At 40.6% G+C, this 19,037-nt stretch overlaps 1 protein-coding gene across 1 annotated transcript in view; it reads right to left on the bottom strand.

The window, feature by feature from the left end:
* CRYBG1 (crystallin beta-gamma domain containing 1) overlaps window positions 1-19,037 on the bottom strand; it is a 214,282-nt gene that overhangs the window by 25,731 nt on the left and 169,514 nt on the right. The window contains exons 8-11 of the mRNA XM_030882915.2: window positions 18,463-18,602; window positions 4,873-4,999; window positions 2,015-2,050; window positions 613-761 (exon numbers count right to left, since the gene is read on the bottom strand). Of these exons, the coding sequence (XP_030738775.2) occupies window positions 613-761; window positions 2,015-2,050; window positions 4,873-4,999; window positions 18,463-18,602 (452 nt within the window). The remainder of the gene's footprint in view (window positions 1-612; window positions 762-2,014; window positions 2,051-4,872; window positions 5,000-18,462; window positions 18,603-19,037) is intronic.

Here is a 19,037-nt window from a genome sequence, read left to right as displayed (position 1 = left end):
GACTCATGCATTATGACTATTGGAATGCTTCCCTAGCATTGAAGAGACTAACAGAATGGCCCCAAGAAATCAACCTAAGATGCACACACCAACGTTCCGAGAAGGGGTGTGGTGGGGTAAGTGTGCATGCGTACACGTGTGTCTGAACGTGTACGTCTAAGAACTGACTCAAAAGAACTTCAGCAAATAAAACCGAATGAACTTTCTTCCAATAGTAATTAAAATATTGTATATTTTGGGCTATTTACAAGCCATTTTCAGGGTACAATTCTAAAGGAAATATATTAAGATCTATAAAGTGCAAAATATGATCCTAAAAAATAGAAAGCAAACTAACAGTTCAATAGTTTGGAGCATAATATTAATAAACAAGACTGTAGATTTGATCAATCTGGATGGGCCACTTTATCAGCCTTGCTCAGCTGACTGACCCCAAAACAGCCCATCAAACTGCTGTGTCAGATCCAGGTCACAACCAGCTGAAGAAAACATGTTTGAAATTCACTCTACCATACAATCTGGAATGCTATCTTTGGGAGAGAGAGAACATGTATTTTTACTTTATTAAAGGGAATAAAAAGAAATCCTTACAGGTCACTCCTGTCTACTTACATGCCTCTTAGAACTTTCATAGATCCCACTGATGTAAGGGGCAAATGTTCATTTCCAGTTGTTTCACCTCCTTCCATGATAAAATTACACACCTCTTTTTCTAGTTCCACACATTTTCCTTCAAAGAAAGGCTTTTCATAAATAACTACCTATAACATAAATGAGATATGCTAGTAATTTGTTGAAAGTTAAATATCTCAAGAGCCAAACATTAGTCACTTAATATCTCTAAGTCCTGGAACACAAATTAAAATGTTCTAATATTTTTTAGGGCTTCCCTTGTGGCGCAGTGGTTGAGAGTCCGCCTGCCGATGCAGGGGACATGGGTTTGTGCCCCGGTCCAGGAAGATCCCACATGCCGCGGAGCGGCTGGGCCCATGAGCCATGGCTGCTGAGCCTGCGCGTCCAGAGCCTGTGCTCCGCAACGGGAGAGGCCACAACAGTGAGAGGCCCACATACTGCAAAAAAAAAAAGAAAAAAGAAAAAAAAAGTTCTAATATTTTTTAAATTAATTAAATAACAGTATCTTGTAATTTTTTTAATAAATTTATTCATTTTTGGCTGCATTAGGTCTTCGTTGGCTGTGCACAGGCTTTCTTTAGTTGCAGCAAGCAGGGGCTACTCTTTGTTGTGGTGCGCAGGCTTCTCATTGCGGTGGCTTCTCTTGTTGTGGAGCATGGGCTCTAGGTGCACGGGCTTCAGTAGTTGTGGCATGCAGGCTCAGTAGTTGTGGCGCACGGGCTTAGTTGCTCCGCGGCACGTGGGATCTTCCCGGACCAGGGCTCGAACCCGTGTCCCCTGCCTTGGCAGGCGGATTCTTAACCACTGTGCCACCAGGGAAGCCCCATGAAATGTAATTTTAAAAATCAGAAATTTTTTTCTGCTGTGGTGTAGCCTGAAGTCAAGGTTCAAAAGACAGTTTATGCATAATTGGTTTTTGTTCAATGTCTATAACTGATATTTAGAATTTTGCTCAGGCCAAACTAAAGGAACCAAAGTATTCTAAGTTGCTTTAAAAATGAAATAAACTATAGATCAAACTATGTGTCATAGATGTGTGAAGTAGAACTAACAGAAAGAGCATTTGGGAATAGGGAGAACTTGTCTTGAAAAGTGAGGTTCTTCCTTGCTAACTGGCAAGTAGCAACAGGTCCTGCAGTTACTAAATACAACCACAAACTACAAACTTAATACAACAGCGAACGCTTTGAGCCACAGCTATGCATACTGTTAGTGACAACTGGTGCCGTCAGCATCACCTTCCAGCCTGAAGGATGCCGTGTAAGTTGGACAACTTCCTTTGGCTGCAATTATGTTTTATGGAAGCTGATATGTAAAATCACACAAGTATTACCTTCGTGGAGATGGAACGGGAATAAAATTTTTAAAATATATAGATTACCTTTGGATCTATAGGGAATTCAACTTTACGGCCACCCTGAAAAGAAAAATAACATAATAAGAAAAGCCGTTTGTCACAGATACGTTACCATTTTCTATTACCCACAGCAGTCTGCGGTAAGCCATGGAACTGCAGAGCAACCACATTCCTGTTTGTTTAATCAATGCTGAGACAGTTCTAAAATTACCAAAAACGCAGGGAAGATATAGGAAGACTTAAAGCAGAGTCTCACAGAGGCGGTCTATAAGCTGAATCTGTACAGTAGCTGTGCTTTTTAACCGAATGAGTGTTAGGGTTTTTTTTGTTTGTTTGTTTTAACTCAATAAACTTCTCAAAAAAAAATGCGTATTTCTCACTTACCTTAAAAAGGAATCCTAAAATCTGACATCTCTGGACCCAAATTCTCACAGGCAGCAACCTTCACCATCTGCGCTTATTAATTGGGCTCACCCTCCAGCCAGGATACAGGCTGCGGTTTGCCTGTCTCCACCTCTTCCGCAGTTCAACTCCCTGCCAGCCTACTCACGCCTATTTGCTGCCTGGCCCCGGAGGCATTTGATTTTGCAACCGCTGGCTTACAAAACTGTTGAAGTTCCCTCAAGTTCACAATATGATCTGAAGGACTTTTGAAATAACCAGGTAAACTGTTAGATAAATTTAAAGCAGCCAGAAGGATGGGTCTATGGGGGTTGCTCTATTTTTATAATAAAAATGGTTTTTTTAATCAAAAATCTCACTAAAAATCAACCACAGAAGAGGTATCTCATACAAATATTAAGTAGGGTAAAAGTTAAAATCAGCAGTGGGAAAGAAGGATAGTTTTCACCTCTACGTTTAAAAGCCTTAAAAAAAAGTACAGCCAAAGACACTCAAATACAGCAAATGAACTGTAATTATAAAGGAATGTGGCTGATTTTATCAACAAATCAGGGCTCACACAGCCAAGTAAGTACGCTTTTCAAAAGTAATCCTTTCGGAATGCTGTGAACTTCACAGTTCTGCTGCTTACCATTAAAAACTGCCACCAACCCACTACCGGGCATGTACCCTGAGAAACCATACCTCAGAAGATACATGTAGTATGTGGTGGAGGCGGTGGGGTGAACTGGGAGATTGGGCTTGACATATATACGCCAATTTGTATAAAATAGATAACTAATAAGAACCTGCTGTACAAAAAAAATAAAATTTACTTACGTAAAAAAAACCCAAAAAAGATACATGTACCACAAATGTTCACTGCAGCACTATTTACAAGAGCCAGGACACGGAAACAATGTAAATGTCCGTCGACAGACAAATGGATAAAGAGGACATGGCACATATGTACAATGGAGTATTACTCAGCCATGAAAAGGAACGAAACTGAGTTGTTTGTAGTGAGGTGGATGGACCTAGAGTCTGTCATACAGAGTGAAGTAAGTCAGAAAGAGAAAAACAAATACCGTATGCTAACGCATATATATGGAATCTAGAAAAATGGTACTGATGAACCTAGTGGTAGGGCAGGAATAAAGATGCAGACGTTGAGAATGGACTTGAGGACACAGGGGGGAAGGGTAAGCTGGGACCAACTTAGAGAGTAGCACTGACATATATATACACTACCAAATGTAAAATGGATGGCTGGTGGGAAGCAGCCGCATAGCACGGGGAGATCAGCTCGGTGCTTTGTGACCACCTAGAGGGGTGGGATAGGGAGGGTGGGAGGGATAGGGAAGGTGGGAGGGAGGCTCAAGAGGGAGGGGATATGCGGATATGTGTGTGCATACAGCTGATTCATTCTGTTGTATGGCAGAAACTAACAACATTGTGAAGCAATTATACTCCGATAAAGATGTACAAAAAAAACCTGGCTTCAAAACCTGAGGTGATTCTTTCATACATTCATAAAACTAACAAAACTTTGTTCTTTGAAAATGGATTTAACTTTAGAAAAAAGCCCAACATTATTTGCATGAAGACCAGCAGACATCTAGGTAATTAAACTACAAGCTTTGGCAGGAGGGGTAAAATTAAGATAAAAAAATTATCTTCCTGCCTTTCTAATTTGTCTCAAACTGCCTCAGAAGACAATCATGAAGCGGAATTTCAAGAACACGGTTTAACAGGAGCCTCACTCATGCGGTAGGTTTTTAGTGAGCACCTACTACAATGCAGCTCAACATGGGTTGAGCTGCAGACTGGATCCTCCCAAGGCTTAGAGTCTTGCAGATGAAACAGACAAAGAACAAGGCAAAATACAGGGGAAGGAAGCACAGGCCCTTTCTAAGGCAAAAGCTTTGGAGAACAACACTCATTCCGACATCCAGCTCCAGGGCCCTCAAAGCTGCCACCCGCCTGGCCTCCTGTCACTACAACTGGCTGGTCCGCAGCAAGCCCCGTCCTTGCCCAGCTCCGCCCTGGATCATGCAGTGTACTCTGAAACCTTCACCTAAATTAACCCTGCTTGGTTTATAAGACCCTCTTGAATTATCGTGAAGCTCTCCTAATTATCCCCCTTCTCTTTTCTGACACCTACAAGTTGGACTTTATCTGCCCGTCCTCCTGTTCTTCCTCAAAGGTTTAATTCTTCACTTTCTCATTTCTGCTCTGGGCCGAGCTCTGCACACACATCAGTGGCTCTGCAAGGCCGAGAACACCTTGAAGGCCAAGGCCATCGGCTTATCCACATTTTTTCATCTGTAGCATCTAGCAAGTTAACCTTTCTATTATTTCTATCTAGCAATAGGTCCCATCTTCTACATATTTGTTTTTAAAAAGTCTGCTTTATTGCTTTAAAGTCACATTCCATGAATTATCAAAGTTAAGCAAAGAATTACTGATTCTAAGAACACATCGTTGGATTCCATCTTTACCATTTTCAGAGGCCGCATGGATCCAATATACGCCTCCTCTGTATCCCAGAAGGATAAGTCAGGGTATTCACCAGGTTCCAGGATAAAAGGGACACCCTGAAATCCAGGCTCTTCGTAAATCAGCCATCTAAATAAGTACCAAGGAAGGAAGAAACAGAGACAATTCATCATTTCTGTCAGTGGGACACAGCACCCCACTAATGAGAGAGGAACAGAGCAGGAGAGGATGTGGATCTGGACGATGTACGGTTACACTTAGGTAATAGAGCAACATTAAACTCAAGGAGGAACAGGCCATTATATGCGCCTCTTCTTGAGCTTCTACTAGTCTCCTTGTCTTGGCTGTCTTTGTCCACTTATTTTACTTTCTACTATGAATTGCTTCAAAGTGTAAATGTCTCTATTACTTCCAAGTAATAAAAGTAGTTATCTTTTGCACTATATGTGTTTAGAGAGGCTCTACCCAGGAGATCTCAAATGTTTTAAAAGGTTACATCCCATTTGTAACCAAAGAATAGGATGTTCCAGCTAATAATTTTTCACAATCAATAATAACATCTAGCAAAAGAGCTTACAAGGAATGCCACTCAGAATTCTACCTAATCCTCACAACAATGCTATTGGGAAAAAATACTATTGTCCCCATTTTACAGATGAGGCTAAGTAAATTGCCCAGGGTCACACAGCTACAAGTACCAAATGCAGGGCTGATTCTAGCTGACCCCAAAGCCAAGCTCCCAATCACCCTTTGACAGCAATGCTTCTCTTTCCAGAGAGTGCACTGAACGTAATTTCACAATGACTCAAGATCATCGCCGTGAGCATGACTCAATGCACAGGGACCTCTGTGGGGCTTTTGAAAGTCTAAGGCTGCTTGTTCCCAGGCCCAAAGCTTGTTGAGTTCTTGGACGTGATTTTTATGGCTTTTCAGTAGCACACCCTTCTATCAGCCTTGTCAGCTGTCACGTCTGCTGCAGTCAGGAAATCAGAAGCCTCACCCTCCTCTTCGTAAACAAATACGGAATTCTCGGTGATCACTCACACCCGACAATTCTTTATTAGTCTTGCTAAAGCATCCTAGTTGGGGTAACGTGACCATGTTTCCCGGAATACCGAACCAAGAAGAGGATGGCTGTAAAGGCAATCTTTTACCAGCAAAATGGTTCTGATTCCCCCCTCTTTGTTTTTCTCTTGTTCACAATTTTGGCCCAAGGGCATATTTTTGGGGATGGTTTTTGTTAAAGATTCCCCTGGATGAATTAGCAACTTCGTTCGACTAGTTATACAGAGTTTTATAATCAAAATCCCACTGAAGACCTGTCAACACACACACACACACACACACACACACACACACACACGAATGCTGAGAGGCTGTGTGTGGTGTATGGGTGCGGGATCAAAACTAATCCACAGGGTTAGAAGTCAGGATAATAGCTACAAGGACAACCAGGAGAAGGCAAGAATGAGGGGGAGCTTCCAAGACACTGGTTGTGCACTATTTCTTGATCTGAATGATGGCTACATTTTGAAAATTCACTCAGTTTACACATGTATGATTTGTTGTGCACCTTTTAATACAAATGTTATATATACTTCAGTAAAAAATTAAGGGAAAAAAGAGACATCTTTTAAACATCACTGCAATATCCCTAAACCACAAGAAAGCAGAGGCTAAGAGTGGGGCCCTCTAAACCTCCTTTTGTTTAAAGCATGACAGTTAAGGAAGGATGCATTATGTCTTTTCTGGAGCTCACAGCTCTCACACGCACACCGCACACTGATGCCCTAGCTAAATAATGGCAACTCGTCCTACACTGTGGTATCTGGCTAACTAGCCACGGGCCTTGAAGTCTGACTCTTCCCAAGTAAACAGGGTGAATTTTTCATAAACACAATGGACAGCTCATAAACCAGTGATCCTGAGATTCCGACATGATGCTTACTGAAGTACCCTTTCATTCAGTCTTTCCTTCTACAGTTTGAGGTCCGAGGGTATGTATTCATCTGATACTAAATATCTCACTTTCCTTGAAGCACATGGTTTAGTCACAATAACATTCATAGAAGGAAGGTAATTTGGGGTAAAGGGTAATTTCTCAAAAAACTGAACATATAAACTGCCACACTTGAAAAGACTGCTGTTCTGAGGGTCCCTCCTCAGTGAGTGAGTGCTAAGGGCCTCCTGGGTAACTCAAGCAGACATTTATGAATGTTTGGTGGACTCTGGAATTTGAAAACTCATATACAGAGTGTGATCCTTTTCCCCTAAATTCTATTCCAACAAGATACATTATTCACGAGGCGCTCAAGAGAGGAGGAAACTACCTTCAGGCAGTGTTATTTCATTTTCTAAAGGTATTCTTTTATTTTCCCATGTACTCAGATAATGAGCTTTTGCTTACATTATGAATAAACAGTATGACTATAAAGAACTTTTAAAAAAATAACAGAAGTATACATACAAATGAATATTGTTGAACTAATAACAATGGCCATCCATTCATTAAAAACATTTGCATAATTACTCTTTCAGAAATACCCTTTGAGTCAGACAAGAAAAACTGGTCTTATCTTAAACAAACACTGTTCTTAAACAAACAAAGAAAGAGTATTTCCGGCTGGATCCTCAGTCTTATTCTCCAGACATGGCTGCACATGAATGTTGGCTACGTACAGAAACCAGTGGGGTACTCAAAAGATTAAGTATGAACGTGCCAACTTTGAGGTTATTCAGAGGAGGGTGAGCTCTGAATCTCAAGCGGGGAAATGTGCCTTTACAATGGGGAGATGTGGGAAGCACCAATTTAACCAAGCAATCAAACTTGGGATCATTAATGAGAAGCAGGCTGGCATGTACCACAAGTTGTGATACAGCATGAATATACACCACTATCTACAGGAAGTAGCAACCTTGTCAAAACTCTTCAATCTGCATCTGATCATACCTGCAGACTCAACCACCTCTATACAGAAAATTCAGGCGACAGAAGAACGAGTTAAATGATATCATGAGGAAACACTCAGAAAATCCAGAATGTAGCACATTCTCTAAGCAGCTAATCTAAATTCTTCAAAAAGTCAGTGGCTGGGACTTCCCTGGTGGCTCAGTGGTTAAGAATCCTCCTGCCAATTCAGGGGACACAGGTTTGATCCCTGGTCCGGGAAGATCCCACATGCGGCAGACCAACTAGGCCCGTGCACCACAACTACTGAGCCAGCGCTCTAGAGCCCGCGAGCAACAACTACTGAGCCCACGAGCCACAACTACTGAGCCCACGAGCCACAATTACTGAAGCCCACACACAACTACTGAGCCCATGTGCTGCAACTACTGAAGCCTGTGCACCTAGAGCCCATGCTCCGCAACAAGACAAACCATCGCAATGAGAAGCCCGCACACCGCAAGGAAGAGTAGCCCCCACTCACCGCAACCAGAGAAAGCCTGCACGCAGCAACAAAGACCCAATGCAGGAGATTGGTTCAAGATGGTGAAGTAGAAGGATGTGCTCGCACTCCCTCTTGCAAAAACACCAGAATCACAACTAACTGCTGAACAATCATCGACAGGAAGACACCGGAACTCACCAAAAAAGATACTCCAAAGACAAAAGAGAAGCCACAATGAGACGGTAGGAGGGGCGCAATCACAATAAAATCAAATTCCATAACTGCTGGGTGGGTGACTCACAAACTGGCTGGAGAACACTTATACCACAGAAGTCCACCCACTGGAGTGAAGGTTCCGAGTCCCACGTCAGGCTTCCAAACCAGGGGGTCTGGAAAAGGGAGGAGGAATTCCTAGAGAATCAGACTTTGGAGGCTAGCAGGATTTGATTGCAGGACTTTGGCAGGACTGGGGGAAACAGAGACTCCACTCTTGGAGGGCACACACAAAGTAGTGTGCACATCGGGAGCCAGAAGAAGGAGCAGTGACCCCATAGGAGACTAAACCAGACCTGCCTGGTAGTGTTGGAGGGCCTCCTGCGGAGGCGGGGGGCAGCTGTGGCTCACCAAGGGACAAGGACACCAGCAGCAGCAGTTCTGGGAAGTACCCCTTGGCGTGAGCCCTCCCGGAGTCCACCATTAGCCCTACCAAAGAGCCTGGCTGGGTAGGCTCCAGTGTTGGGTCACCTCAGGGCAAACAACCAACAGGGAGGGAACCAAGCCCCACCTATCAGCAAATAAGTGGATTAAAGTTTTACTGAGCTCTGCCCACCAGAGCAACAGCCAGCTCTACCCACCACTGGTCCCTCCCATCAGGAAACTTGCACAAGCCTCTTAGATAGCCTCATCCACCAGAGGGCAGACAGCAGAAGCAAGAAGAACTACAATACTGCAGCCTGTGGAACAAAAACCACATTCACAGAAAGACAGACAAGATGAAAAGGCAGAGGGCTATGTACCAGATGAAGGAACAAGATAAAACCCCAGAAAAACAACTAAATGAAGTGGAGATATGCAACCTTCCAGAAAAAGAATTCAGAATAATGATAGTGAAGATGATCCAGGACCTCAGAAATAGAAGGGAGGCAAAGATCCAGAAGATGCAAGAAATGTTTAACAAAGATCTAGAAGAATGAACAAACAGAGATGAATAATACAATAACTGAAATGAAAAATACACTACAAGGAGTCAATAGCAGAATAACTGAGGCAGAAGAACAGATAACTAACCTGGAACACAGAATGGTGGAATTCTGCTGCGGAACAGAATAAAGAAAAAAGAATGAAAAGAAATGAAGACAACCTAAGAGACCTCTGGGACAACATTACATGCAACAACATTCGCATTATAGGGGTGCCAGAAGGAGAAGAGAGAGAGGAAATACCAGAGAAAATATTTGCAGAGATTATAGTCGAAAACTTCCCTAACATGGGAAAGGAAATAGCCACCCAGGTCCAGGAAGCTCAGCGAGTCCCATACAGGATAAACCCAAGGAGAAACACACCGAGACACATAGTAATCAAATTGGCAAAAATTAAAGTAATCAAATTGGCAAAAATTAAAGTAATCAAATTGGCAAAAATTAAAAATTAAAATTATGGAAAGCAGCAAGGGAAAAACGACAAATAACATACAAGGGAACTCCCATAAGGTTAACAGCTGATTTCTCAGCAGAAACTCTACAAGCCAGAAGGGAGTGGCATTACATACTTAAAGTGATGAAAGGGAAGAACCTATAACCAAGATTACTCTACCCGACAAGGATCTCATTCAGATTCAATGGAGAAATCAAAAGCTTTACAGACAAGCAAAAGCTAAGAGAATTCAGCACCACCAAACCAGCTCTACAACAAATGCTAAAGGAACATCTCTAAGTGGGAAACACAAGAGAAGAAAAGGACCTACAAAAACAAACCCAAAACAACTCAGAAAATGGTCATAGGAACATACATATCGATAATTACCTTAAACGTGAATGGATTAAATGCTCCAATCAAAAGACACAGGCTTGCTGAATGGATACAAAAACAAGACCCATACATATGCTGTCTACAAGAAACCCACTTCAGACCTAGGGACATATATAGACTGAAAGTGAGGGGATGGAAAAAGATACTCCATACAAACGGAAATCAAAAGAAAGCTGGAGGGGCTTCCCTGGTGGCACAGTGGTTGGGAGTCTGCCTGCCAATGCAGGGGACATGGGTTCGTGCCCCGGTCCAGGAAGATCCCACATGCTGTGGAGCAGCTGGGCCCCTGAGCCATGGCCGCTGAGCCTGCGAGTCCAGAGCCTGTGCTCCGCAACGGGAGAGGCCACAACAGTGAGAGGCCCGCGTACTGCAAAAAAAAAATTTTTAAAAATATAAAAAAAAGAAAGCTGGAGTAGCAATACTCATATCACATAAAATACACTTTAAAATAAAGAATGTTACAAGAGACAAGGAAGGACACTATATAATAATCAACAGATCAATCCAAGAATAAGATATGACAATTATAAATATATATGCACCCAACATAGAAGCACCTCAACACATAAGGCGACTGCTAACAGCTGTAAAAGAGGAAATCGACAGTAACACAATAATAGTGGGAGATTTTAACGCCTCACTTACACCAATGGACAGATCATCCAAAATGAAAATAAATAAGGAAACAGAAGCTTTAAAAGACACAATAAACCAGATATATTTAATTGATATTTATAGGACATTCCATCCAAAAACAGCAGATTACACTTTCTTCTCAAGTGCGCAAGGAACATTCTTCAGGATAGATCACATCTTGGGTCACAAATCAAGCCTCAGTAAATTTAAGAAAATTGAAATCATATCAAGCATCTTTTCTGACCACAATGCTATGAGATTAGAAATCAATTACAAGGAAAAAAAAATATAAAAAACACAAACACATGGAGGATAAACAATACGTTACTAAATAACCAAGAGATCACTGAAGAAATTAAAGAGGAAATAAAAAATACCTAGAGACAAATGACAATGAAAACACGACAATCCAAAACCTATGGGATGCAGCAAAAGCAGTTCTAAGAGGGAAGTTTATAGCTATACAAGCCTACCTCAAGAAACAAGAAAAATCTCAAATAAACAACCTAACCTTACACCTAAAGGAACTAGAGAAAGAAGAACAAACAAAACCCAAAGTTAGCAGAAGGAAAGAAATCATAAAGATCAGAGCAGAAATAAATGAAATAGAAACAAAGAAAACAACAGCAAAGAGCAATAAGACTAAAAGCTGGTTCTTTGAGAAGATAAACAAAATTGATAAACCATTAGCCAGACTCATCAACAAAAAGAGGGAGAGGGCTCAAATCAATAAAATTAGAAATGAAAAAGGAGAAGTTACAACAGACACCACAGAAATACAAAGCATCAAAAGAGACTACTACAAGCAACTCTATGCCAATAAAATGGACAACCTGAAAGAAATGGACAAATTCTCAAAGAGGCATAACCTTCCAAGAATGAACCAGGAAGAAACAGAAAATATGAACAGACCAATCACAAGTAATGAAATTGAAACAGTGATTAAAAATCTTCCAACAAACAAAAGTGCAGGACCAGATGGCTTCACAGGTGAATTCTATCAAACATTTAGAGAAGAGCTAACACCCATCCTTTTCAAACTCTTCCAAAAAATTGCAGAGGAAGAAACACTCCCAAACTCATTCTATGAGGCCACCATCACCCTGATACCAAAACCAGACAAAGATACTACAAAAAAAGGAAATTACAGACCAATATCACTGATGAATATAGATGCAAAAATCCTCAACAAAATACTAGGAAACAGAATCCAACAACACATTAAAAGGATCATACACCATGATCAAGTGGGATTTACCCCAGGGATGCAAGGATTCCTCAATATACACAAATCAATCAATGTGATACACCATATTAACAAACTGAAGAATAAAAACCATATGATCATCTCAATAGATGCAGAAGCTTCTGACAAAATTCAACACCAATTTATGATAAAAACTCTTCAGAAAGTGGTCAGAGAGGGAACCTACCTCAACAAAATAAAGGCCATATACGACAAACCCATAGCAAACATCATTATCAAGGTGAAAAACTGAAAGCATTTCCTCTAAGATCAGGAACAAGACAAGGATGTCCATTCTCACCACTATTATTCAACATAGTTTTGGAAGTCCTAGCCACGGCAATCAGAGAAGAAAAAGAAATAAAAGGAATACAAATTGGAAAAGAAGTAGTAAAACTGTCACTGTTTGCAGACGACATGATACTATACATAGAGAATCCTAAAGATGCCACCAGAAAACTACTAGAGCTAATCAATGAATTTGGTAAAGTTTCAGGATATAAAATTAATGCACAGAAACCTCTTGCATTCCTATACAGTAATAATGGAAAATCTGAATGAGAAATTAAGGAAACACTCTCATTTACCACTGCAACAAAAAGAATAAAATACCTAGGAATAAACCTACCTAGAGAGACAAAAGACCTGTATGCAGAAAACTCTAAGACACTGATGAAAGGAATTAAAGATGATACCAACAGATGGAGAGATATACCATGTTCTTGGATTGAAAGAATCAATACTGTGAAAATGACTATACTACCCAAAGCAATCTACAGATTCGATGCCATTACCAATGGCATTTTTTACAGAACGAGAACAAAACATCTTAAAATTTGTATGGCGACACCAAAGACCCCGAATAGCCAAAGCAGTCTTCAGGGAAAAAACAGAGCTGGAAGAATCAGACTATACTACAAAGCTACAGTAATCAAGACAATATGGTACTGGCACAGAAACAGAAATATAGATCAATGGAACAAGATAGGAAGCCCTGAGATAAACCCACACAGGTATGGTCAACTAATCTATGACAAAGGAGGCAAGGATATACAATGGAGAAAGGACAGTCTCTTCAATAAGTGGTGCTGGGAAAACTGGACAGCTACATGTAAAAGAGTAAAGTTAGAACACTCCCTAACACCATACACAAAAATAAATTCAAAATGGAGTAGAGACCTAAATGTGAGACCGGACACTATAAAACTCTTAGAGGAAAACATAGGAAGAACACTCTTTGACATAAATCACAGCAAGATCTTTTTTTGATCCACCTCCTAGAGTAATGGAAATAAAAACAAAAATAAACAAATGAGACCTAATGAAACTTAAAAGCTTTTGCACAGCAAAGGAAACCATAAACAAGACGAAAAGACAACCCTCAGAATGGGAGAAAATATTTGCAAACGAATCAACGGACAAAGGATTAATCTCCAAAATATATAAACAGCTCATGCAGCTCAATATTAAAAAAAACAAACAACCCAATCCAAAAATGGGCAGAAGACTAAATAGACATTTCTCCAAAGAAGACATACAGATGGCCAAGAAGCACATGAAAAGCTGTTCAACGTCACTAATCATTAGAGAAATGCAAATCAAAACTACAATGAAGTATCACTTCACACCAGTTAGAATGGGCATCATCAGAAAATCTACAAACAACAAATGCTTGAGAGGGTGTGGAGAAAAGGGAACCCTCTTGCACTGTTGGTGGGAATGTAAATTGATACAGCCACTATGGAGAACAGTATGGCGGTTCCTTGAAAAACTAAAAATAGAATTACCATATGACCCAGCAATCCCACTACTGGGCATATACCCAGAGAAAACCATAATTCAAAAAGACACATGCACCCCAATGTTCACTGCAGCACTATTTACAATAGCCAGGACATGGAAGCAACCTAAATGCTCATCAACAGAAGAATGGATAAAGATGTGGTACATATATACAATGGAGTATTACTCAGCCATAAAAAGGAACAAAATTGGGTCATTTGTGGATATGTGGATGGATGAGACTGTCATACAGAGTGAAGTAAGGCAGAAAGAGAAAAACAAATATCATATATTAACACATATACGTGGAACCTAGAAAAATGGTACAGATGAACTGGTTTGCAGGGCAGAAATAGAGACACAGATGTAGAGAACAAACGTTATGGACACCAAGAGGGGGAAGTGGCGGGGGATGGTGGTGGGATGAATTGGGAGATTGGGATTGACATATATACACTGATATGTGTAGAATGGATGACTAAGAAGAACCTGCTGTATAAAATAATGAATTTAAAAAAATCATCACAATGGGACTGCTAGTTTCCACTTAAGATGGAGAAAGCTGTGAAGAGTGTTATCCTAACAAGAAGAAAAAGCTGGATAAAGTAGAAGATTACAGAATTTCTTGAACCCATCAGAGAGTTGAAATCTAAGAATAGGTCATGCCTACAAGTAGGGATATGTATGAGCACAGGCCCACCTGAGTCAAGGCAGAGAGGAAGATGGGGCTCCCATCCAAGTGGGCCTTCTTTCAATAGATGACAAGTCAACTGAAGGTACAACATTGAGCCACACTTAATATCTTAACCTAAAAGCTACTTTCAGAGGATTAGTATTTGGAGTTTGATTGAATTCATTAGTCATAATTTTTACATGTGGTTATATAACATAAAACTTTTAAACAATTCTAAAGAATTGATCTAAAGAAAAGATCAATTCTTTATAACTTTCTTTCAATGCAAAACATTTCTAGAGGCTAAGACTCTTGTGAATAGAGTCCTATTTAAAAAAAAAAAAAAGACCCAATGTAGCCAAAAAATAAATTTAAAACAAACAAAAAGAGTCAGTACAGATATACTCATCAATATGGGTAATCTTAGAAACAACGTAAAGAAAAAGGAACAAGCCACACGGACGTTTGATAACATTTTTATGACGTTCAAAAGCAAGCACAACTAAAACAGTGCAGGGACAGATACCATAGGATGAAACTATAAAATAAGGGAATGAGAAAACCACAAAGTTTCAGAGAGGGGTCACACACGTAGAGGAGTCAGGGGGATGGGAGCAGGCGGGCTATGCCAGGTCCTGCGGCAGCATTGGTAACGGTGAGGTTCTCAGTCGGTTGATGGGCACGTGGGGGCTTGACTACTAGACTTCGTAATTCACATATACACATATTCTTATATATCAAATATTTCATAACAGCACTGATCAAAAGAATATGTGGCTATTAAAAAATGTCCCTTGACTTCAGAACACCTGCATTCCAGTACCTGTTCTGCTGACGACTAATCCTAACAACTAACCCAACTTGAGAAAGTGACCAAAACCTGTCTTCCTTGGTTAAATGATGGTGTTGGAACAGATGCTCATAATGCTCCCTTTGAAGTTCTAAAATCCTTTAGCTTTGTTTATTAGAAATATACTCAAAAAAAGATGCGCCCTCACCTCTACAAGGATGGGTACTAGGATTAGCCAGCTGCTTTAAACAAAGGTTTAAAAACAAATCACAGGCAACAGAATCTGAAAGGAAATGTGAGTTAGAAATGTCTCACTTTCCCAAATAAGAAACCGACAAGTAATACTCTTAATTTGTGTATGTGTAGCAAAACCTAATCCAGAATGAATAGGCCCTGAAATAAATCTCCTAATGGAATCTAAACAAGTACCACGCCCCCTACACCACCCCCAGCAAAATCTTCTCTTACACCAGTTCAGGGGACTGCTGCACCAACAGAAGCAACATGAGCTCGGGTACCTGTTATCAGCTGAATTCTCCCAACCCATTGAGATTTTCCTTGGAGATCTGTAAAAGTACTACTGACCTGGTCCTAAGATGACCAAGTTCAATGACCCCAAACTTTGAGCTGACATCCAAGGCAGCTTCTATTATCCTAATGGAAATGAAGAACCAGAAAAAAAAAAAAAAAAAGTCTACTGCCACGCAAGCCCATCAAAACTTGTAAAACATTACTGGTTTGTAACTACCACCTATAAAACTAGGTTAAACTTACTGTCAAGGTAAGAAACTTTATTTAAGTGTAGCTCATTATGCTTCCACATAGCCCAAGCCTGAGTCATGAAACCTTCCAGACATGGAGATTAAAATATTATGACAGACGCCTATTTCATTCTTCTAAGGAAAGTGATATTTCTCAACATTAAATGCTTTGAGAAAAAAGATGTAGAGATCTCTTTGATGTGAAAAAAATAAAAGGCAGCAAGAGATGAAGACACTTTTTTTGTTTAGATTCCTCCTTTTCTTACCAATCACTAAACACAAAAGTGCCCGAAGCTCAGATGCCTTTTCTGCTCTTTACACTCACTCCCCGATGAGATCTTATCTAGCACCCGGTTTAGATACATTCTCCACACTGATGACTCCTGATTTTATCTCCAGCCTCACCCCAATCCCGAATTCCAGTGTCATGCATCCAGTCACCTTCCTGACCTCTTACTTGAATGTGCAGTTGACATCTCCAACTTAACCTCACAAACTCAACTCCTGGATTTCATTCCCCCTCCTAGTTTTCTCCATTCTGGTAAATGCTGGGGTCCCAAACCCTGGACATTTCTCAGCCCCTCACACCCCACATAAAATCTGTCAGCACATGTTGGTTCTGTCTTCAAAATGTATCCAGAATCTGACCATTTTTCACCACTACTATCATGCCAAGTCACCAAAACCTCTTGCCTATGTAACTGCAGTGACCTCCTCACTGGTTTCTTTGCTTCCATTCTTACCTCTTTACAATCTACTTTTACACAGCAGCTAGAGTGATCCTCCTAAAACACAAGTTAGATCAAAATCCTCCAATGAGTTCTCACGTCACTTGGAGCCATCTAAAATCCCTCCCAAGTCCTTCAAGGTCTGACATGACAGGAGGCCTCTCTCCCATCACTGGTCCTCCTAGCTCACTCTACTGCAGCCAGACCTCCCACCTGTTGCCCAAACATCCCCTGGAGGGCTTTGCAAATGCTGGGCTTCCTGCCTAGGACACTCCCCTGCTCCGCCTCCCTCAGATGTCCCTCAGCAGACTCCCTCACTTCCTCAGGTCTCTGCTTAAAGGTCACCAGGGACCTTCCCGACCACTCTCTAATGTAGCACTTCCACTGTCCCTCTCCATAATTTATGTTTCTTGTAGTATTTACCTTCGCACTCATTACATATGTATTATCTTATGCATATTCCATTAATAAAATCTCTTGAGCAGTCTCTGAATATATAACTTATATATATAACCACTGAATATATTATGAATTGATTAGAAAATATACACAAAGACAAAATTTGAAAAGAAGATTTTAAATAATATATAAAGAAGCTTTAGTGTTTTTTTCTGCATCTCAGTGGATGTCTGTCACATGCCCTGGGCTGTGCGCTCCACTGCAGAAGCCACAAGCTTCAGTTCTGCAGCCTGAACTTTCTAGCCTTATTTCTCCTCTGAGATATTCCCATTTCCTTCAAAATACCCTTGCAATTTCCTGTGATTTTTGAAACCAACATTCTAGGGGCTTTGGAAAGCATTGTGTGAAAATGTTAAAGGAAGTAGCATGCATGTTGGCCTCCATCCCACCTGAAATATCAGGGGCACACATGTTTTAATTACCTCCTTTGAATTACCCTGAAGGTATAATCTGCAACTCAGCTTTGAATGAATCAGGTTCCTTTGCAAAAAGGAAATTCCCACATTAAAAATGCAGTTTTTGGACTTCCCTGGTGGTGCAGTGGTTAAGAATCCACCTGCCAATGCAGGGGACACGGGTTTGATCCCTGGTCCAGGAAGATCCCACATGCCGCAGAGCAACAAAGCCCGTGCGCCACAACTACTGAGCCTGCGCTCTAGAGCCCATGAGCCACAACTACTGAAGCCTGCGCGCCTAGAGCCCGTGCTCCGTAACAAGAGAAGCCACCACAATGAGAAGCCTGCACACCACAACAAAGAGTAGCCCCTACTCACGGCAGCTAGAGAAAGCCCGTGTGCAGCAACGAAGACCCAACACAGCCAAAAATAAATAAATAACTATTTTTTAAAAATGCAGTTTTCTCCCTGCACTTCCTCCAAGAAATCATCATTGTTTATAAGAGAGCTGAATCATAAGAACATAGGTAACACAGTAACCAAAAATATCAGATTTTTATGTGCCTTATCAAAAAAATAATAAAACCTTGTAGTCAATAATTACTTGACAGGACAACAAATCAGAGACAGAGTATCTTAAGTCCTCCTTTTACACTCAAAAAAAAGGCTTCATTAGAATTGTATTGGAAATAAAATACTCACGTGCCCCAATGTACTTTAATGGAACAAGTCTTCTGCATCATACCAAACCCCTGCATTTCTTCAATATCATCAAAGTAGGAATTTAGAAGTCCTAACCCTTCTGGTTCAGTAAATAAGTCAATTTGACTAACTCTGTAATCCTAAAAAAAAAAAAAAGAAAAATGAATACACGTATACATGTATAATAGTACACCATGTATTAAACTCTACAGTAAGCTCATTATTCTTCTTTTCAAATAGTTAAAAGAAGCTTTAAATATACAATAGGTTGCACAGATCACCTGCCACTTTATCCCTTTCCTGTTCTCACCCATGACCTAATAATATATGATCTTTCGGGGCAGACACATTGGTTTAGTCATATATCTCAGTGTTACATTCAAGCAAAGAGCACCAGAAATGTATTTTAGAGTTTTGGAACATAGTTATTTCTCTCATCCTCACAAACAAACAAAAAAACAAAACTGCTTCGCTTTCCTTGGTAACATGAGTTTTAGTTCCTTTGCTCTCCTGTGACCGTCCATGTCCAGGGATACTGGTTTATAGAGTGGCTGCACTTGGAATCTTCCTCAGCT

Source organism: Globicephala melas, chromosome 14, assembly GCF_963455315.2.
Source record: "Globicephala melas chromosome 14, mGloMel1.2, whole genome shotgun sequence".
NCBI classification, from domain to species: Eukaryota; Metazoa; Chordata; class Mammalia; order Artiodactyla; family Delphinidae; genus Globicephala; species Globicephala melas.
The sequence above is the reverse complement of the archived record's forward strand: the minus strand, read 5'-3'. Positions and strand labels throughout refer to the sequence as shown.